The sequence below is a fragment of the Echinops telfairi genome, unplaced genomic scaffold (genome assembly GCF_000313985.2).
Source record: "Echinops telfairi isolate 266 unplaced genomic scaffold, ASM31398v2 ScPeMD7_8;HRSCAF=38, whole genome shotgun sequence".
Classification (NCBI taxonomy): Eukaryota; Metazoa; Chordata; class Mammalia; order Afrosoricida; family Tenrecidae; genus Echinops; species Echinops telfairi.
The window spans coordinates 7,989,179-7,995,309 of record NW_022103905.1 but is presented as its reverse complement, the minus strand read 5'-3'; the positions used below and the strand labels follow the sequence as shown (position 1 = coordinate 7,995,309).

The 6,131-nt window shown below is 42.2% G+C and overlaps 1 protein-coding gene across 1 annotated transcript in view; it reads left to right on the top strand.

Moving 5' to 3' along the window:
- Positions 1–4,999: 4,999 nt before the first annotated feature.
- The window catches only part of FAM227B (family with sequence similarity 227 member B), a 210,409-nt gene continuing 209,277 nt past the window's right edge, over positions 5,000–6,131 (top strand). The window contains 1 exon segment of the mRNA XM_045286464.1: positions 5,000–5,079. Coding sequence (XP_045142399.1) covers positions 5,026–5,079 — 54 coding nt within the window. The 5' untranslated portion in view covers positions 5,000–5,025.

Below are 6,131 nucleotides of genomic sequence, written 5' to 3'. Positions count from 1 at the left end.
AAAAAAAAAAAGAACTACGATATATTTAGTATCTCAATGCTCCTCTTGCATTAAAATGACAGGTATTAATCTCAACGGCAAAGATCTGCCCTTGTAAGAAATTTTACGGTAAAATGTCCCTTAGCACTAGCCCCATGCTCAGTGTAAACAGAGATCAGTTAAGAAATCAGTCTGTCCAAAGCAACAACTCATAGTTTACAGCTCATAGTTGGACTGTACTTGCATAAATTCCTCATATCGAGAGTACCTTAAAATCTACGACCTTGGATAAATATTGATGTTATCAATAAATTACCTATACCCAGGGGGATGATTGACAGTGTTTTTCTTTTCTGTTGTTAGGATTTGGGGGGGGTGGTGGGGGTGTTGTTGGTTTTTGGTTTTGTCATAATATGACCAATGGATTCTGGGTTCCCACTTAATTCTAACCCCAATCCAAGAACAGTTAGTTATTATAACATGGCCCTGCTCGATATTCACCTTCATGAAGAAATTACTGAAGATAAGGGTGCTACAGCACAGTGTGGTAAAGAAAGCAGAGGGTGTCCAGCTGTCAATTGGAATAGTTTCTTGGGCCTTAAAGGCTTGTATTCAAACAAGAACCACTTAAATGAGACATCAACCTAGTCCACATCGAAGAAACACACCAGCCTGTGTGATCCGAAGATGATGATAACAAGATCCAAATATGACAGGAAATGTATCAGAGCTTCAGTTGTGAGCACCCAATTTGTAGAAGGCTCTGAAGGACAGGGGAGCCCCAAATCCATCTTCAGAATATTTAGTCACATTAAGCCGCTGGCAGATCCCCTCCAGCCTCTGGCAAGGGACTCAAACAGCTTTACTCTCAGACAGAGATTATTGTAGAGTTGATTATGGTGGATCCAATCATGGTATAATATATACTTGATCAGCTGACCTACCTCTTAACCCGACCTGAATTTGCTCTAGGCTTAAATATTTCTTCCTTGTTCTATGACAGAGATTTCTTCTCTGGCTTTTAAAATATTGTTAGTCATCTTTTCTTTTTATTTTTATCATTATTATTATTTTTTCTTTCTGGTTTGTTTTGTTTTTGTTTGTTTTTTTGTTTCTCTCAGGTTTCCCAGTTTTTGAATGCCAGAAGGAGTGGATGCATAGAGACTATAACTGATGCAATGGTTTATTGGCAAGGGGGGTCTTGAGGGGAATTGGGGAACAATTAATGCATGTAGGAGAGGGGAGGGAGCACTACAACTGATTGTGATGATGTACCTATTACTATTTTTTGAAGCAATTTTACTATGGAAGTGTATGATATGTGAATGTTATATCAAGAAAATTACTTAAAAAAAAGAAAGAAAGAATCCCAACTTGACCTATGGTTAGCATGGGTGAGGAAGAAGAGTTTTTGCTTAGGGAGCATTTAGTTTATGTTAATGGTGGTGGAATAATTTGGGAAAGGATATCACTAATGGTTGTACAATAGGAAGCATGTAATCAATTGTACTGGATTATAATGAAGAACATGTTGAAATGAGGAATTTTTTGTTTTGAATATTTTTACCACAATGAAAAAATAAAGGCAAAGCACAAACACACAGCGACACACACAAACCAGTCACAGGGTTTCCAGGCCTGTAAATCTTTATAGAAACAAACTTCCCTACGTCTTTTTCCCATGGAGTTTGTGAGTATCTCTGTGTTTGTGCTTTGCCTTTATGTTATTTTGTTTTTTTATTTAAAGAGAGCATTTATTAAGCCTTAAGCGGAACAACAAGAGTACTCCAGAGATATATCATTTTGGTGAGGGCGACCATCAGCCAAGATTATAATGGTGTCCAAGGGTTTGCTGAGATATAGAGCTTTAAACAGGTCCAGGATATGGAGGTCAAAGAAGGCTGTCCCAAAACATGGTTGTTGGCAGATCAACACGTCATTGTTAATGGTGGGTATTAGAGCCATAATTGGGACACAAACACTATGTTAGAGGAGCTTACAGTATTTGGTTCATGAGCTTCACCAAGGCAGTCATGACCAGGAGACCCACAGTACGGTGATCTCCATCAAAGGCACGCCCAGGCAAAGCTTCTAGAGCAGTGGTTTTCAAGCTTCCTAATGCTGCGGCCCTTTAATACGGTTCCTCATGTTGTGGTGACCCCCCAACCATAAAATTATTTTTGTTGTTACTTCATAACTGTAATTTTGCTACCATTAGGAATCCCAAGTGACCTCTGTGAAAGGGTAGTTCAACCCTCAAAGGCGTTGCGACCCACAGGTTGAGAACCACTTTTCTAGAAATTGTTCTTTTAGACTCCTCCCAGAGATAAATTGAGTTTTAGGGATTGTAAGGTAGTCGAGAGGTGCCAGAAACCAAATCAGTCGAATTAGAGCAAGCAGGCTTTATTGGGGAGAAAAACCCAGCTTGGGTGAAGTCCCATGGTCCACAGTGTCCGGGCCAAGGGAGTCATGCCCCAGGCTACAGGGGTGGTGCTTATATGGTCAGGGAACATGTGACTGGGCTGTCTTGAGTCCATATAAGGTAAAGTAGTCAGAGATTGGGAGATACAGGTATGTTGGGTTTCTGAAATGTAAGGTGTCTTCCTGGTTCCGGGTGTATTCATGCCGCATGCAGAGTGGCCAAGAACAAAGCGGGCACTGAGCCAAACAAGCCGAGCTGGGTGCAGAGCATTGGGTCAGCTCCGCAGGTGTGTGTGGGAAATTCAAGGTCACTCACTGCTAGTTGTTTCAGCTAGCTCTGGTCAGCTCTGCACGGGTGTGGAAGACTCAAGGTCACTTGCTGCTAGAAGCTGGCCTGGGATTGATCCAGCCATACAGGAATGGCTATAGCTTAAATTAGATTGAGTTTACCTGTAATTAACCTGAACTCTAACTTCCCCTTTTATATTATGTCAACATTTGAACTGGTACTAATTTGTACTACACTTTTAGATATACTTTTATTCAAAATATCTTTGAACCAATTGTTTATCTTCAAGGCTTTATGACCCCAGATGCTTTATCTTTTGAGAGCAGGGCACCATCAGCTTTCTTCACCACATTTGCTTATGCACCCACTTTGTCTTCAGTGATCGTATCGGAAGGGTGAACATCATGGAATGCCAGTTTAATAGAACAAAGTGTTCTTGCATTGAGGGAGTACTTGAATAGAGGCCCAATGTCATTTTGCTATCTTAATACTAACCTATAAATATATGCACATAGATCTATCTCCCCATCATCATATGTAAATATATTTACATATGTACATGCCTGTATTTAGACCTCTATAAATGCCCTTTGACCCTAGTTCTTTCCTCTATTTCCTTTGTCCCACTATCATACCCAGCCTTCATTTGGGTTTCAGCAATTCCTCTCAGTTACAATGCCCTGGATCAAGCCCTACCAAGCCATCCAACACCCTCCTTCCCATCGGTTTTGGATCCCTTGTTGTTCCCTTGTCCCTGGGTTTGTTAACACCCACTTCCTTTCTCCCATGTCCCCCCCACCACCACCATTGGTCCTGTTGTTTTCTCCTCTAGATTGTTTATCCCGCCTATCTTATCTAGATAGACCTGCAGAGATAATAATATGCACATCAAACAAGATGAAGCAAAACAGCAACAAAAGAAAAGAAACAACAACAAAAAATGACAAAAAAAGAGAAAAGCCTGTAAACAGTTCAAGGTCTGTTTGTTGACCTTTTGGAGTGTTTTCCAGTCAAATCTGATGGGGTGCCATGCCATGCCCCCAAAATCTATTTTCAGTATTTTCTCGGGACTTCCTTGCACTGCTCCCTTGCTGTTCTGTTGCACGCCCTTAGTGTGTTTTGCCTCCGTATGGTGGGATCAGATCAGGCGCAATTCCCACACTGTGTCTCCAGTGTTGTCCCCCATAGGGCTATGGGTCAGTGAGGGATGTTGTGTCTCCTAGTGGGGCCAGCCATATGGTCCCCTCTGTGTATTGGATACTCTGAGCAGGGATATTGTCTTCAAGGCTTTGTGGGCCAGGTTGTGCTCCGCTCTCTCTTTCTCCCCCTTCATTTGCTCCTGTGTGCTCTGATGAGACATGCCCTTCTCCCTGAGCTGTAGCTTCAGAGAAGCAACAAAGCCTACATGGAAGAAGCCCACCAGCCTGTGCGATGGCGAGGTGTCGATGGGATCAGGGATCAGGCATCAAAGAACACAAAATAATATCATTGTGAATGAGGGGGAGTGCAGAGTGGGGACCTAGGGCGTATCTGTGGGCAATTGAACATCCTTTTGCAGAAGGGTCACAGGGAGGAGACAAGCCAGTCAGGGTGCAGTATAGCAACAATGAAACGTACAACTTTCCTCTAGTTCTTCTATGCTTTCCCCACACAAACACACCCCACTATCATGATCCCAATTCTACCTTACAAATCTGGCCAGACCAAAGGATGTACAGTGGTACAAGTAAGAGCTGGAAACACAGGGAATCCACAACAGATAAACCCCTCAGGACCAATAATGTGAGTGGCGATTACAGGAGGGGAAGGGAAAAGTGGGGTAGAAAGGGGGAACTGATCACAAAGATCTACATATAACCCCCTCCCTGGGGGATGGACAACAGAAAAGTGGGTGAAAGGAGATGTCAGATAGTGTAAGACATGACAAAATAATAATAATTTATAAATTATAAATGGTTGGTGAGGGAGGGGGAAATGAGCTGATACCATGTTTTGAGAATGATGATGGCAACAAATGTACAAATGTGCTTGACACACTGGATGTATGTATGAATTGTGATAAGAATTGTGAGCCCCCAATAAAATGATTTTAAATTAGATTAAAAAATGTCTTTGAACCTTTGGAATCAACTTTGTCAATGACCTGGAATCCAAGCATGCTGATCATTTATTGGTCTTTGACTTCTCTATGCTTTGAGCTCTTACTCTACTGCTGCTTTCTTGGGTGGTATGTAGGAATATTTGACTGAGCCCTTTGTTTTTGCATGTGCATATCTTTCAGACTCCTGACTTGGGGTGTAGCTGATTTCTCTTCATCTCTGCAGACTAACTGTGCCATGGCAAGCCAAGGCTTCCTGCCACAGGTACACAGAGCAGGCATTAGATCCCAGGTAAGGAAACTGCTTCAACTGTCGCTCACGTATGAAGGGCACATTTTGCTCTGTGTTTCAACTCACCAAGGCGTCCTGATAGGGCAAGCTTAACTGTGTGCCACCTGTAGAGTTCTCTCCTCGGACTTCAGACTTAGTGGGACATTGTTTAATACTCTGCTGTCAACATCTTAATATTTTTTAAGCAAGGAACTCTGCTTTGAGATTTTGCACTGGGCCACACAATTTACGTAGATAGCGCTTTCCCCTGACATCTCATGCTTCTCACTAACCCCATAGAAACATGTGATTTGCATTTTACCCACTCTTTTTGGTTGTTGTTACCATGGAAGTGTACATTATTGGAAACCGGGAAGTCTATTTCATGTATGCCTCACCTTCCTTTTAAGTTAGCCCCTAGAGAGCTAGAGAAATTTCTACCTGAAATTGGCTTTAACTTTCCTAAGTGAGTGACACTGTTTTATTCACTTTTCTAATATCCCATAATTGAAGCGTGGGGACTATTTTGGGTATTTTGTGCTAAAAGAGGCTTGACAGACATTACAAGAAAAAAAATCAACATCTAAATTGTTGAATTATGCTCTTTTATATTCTGTGTATTTCAAAATATACTACAAGCTTCCATCTAGCCACTATCTGGGAAGATATTCTATCATTGCCCAGTAAGCAGCAGCATGAAGCCAATCCCCCAAAATGTGGAGATTGAAGTGGTCCTTACATTCACCATTCTCATCACCAGCCACCCCACAGGATTCCCTTCCTCTAGCCCTAGTCACTCAGAGCCGGGTCAGAGCTCACAAGTTAAAAGGACACCATATTTCAGACTGCCAAATAGGCAGGCACTAGCTGCAAGTTTGGAGAGCCAAGATGATAACCCACCTCCAGAGCTGCTAGCCACAAATGAAGGGGTGTTTTCCCCTTCCCCTTTCAGGATGGCAGCTATAAGCTCAAGAGAACACAAACAAAGAGACAAATAGCGTGAAGCCTCCATGTCCCAAGGAATGTGTTATTCTCCCAAGAATATTTGTCCTTATCACACAGGACTCTGGTGT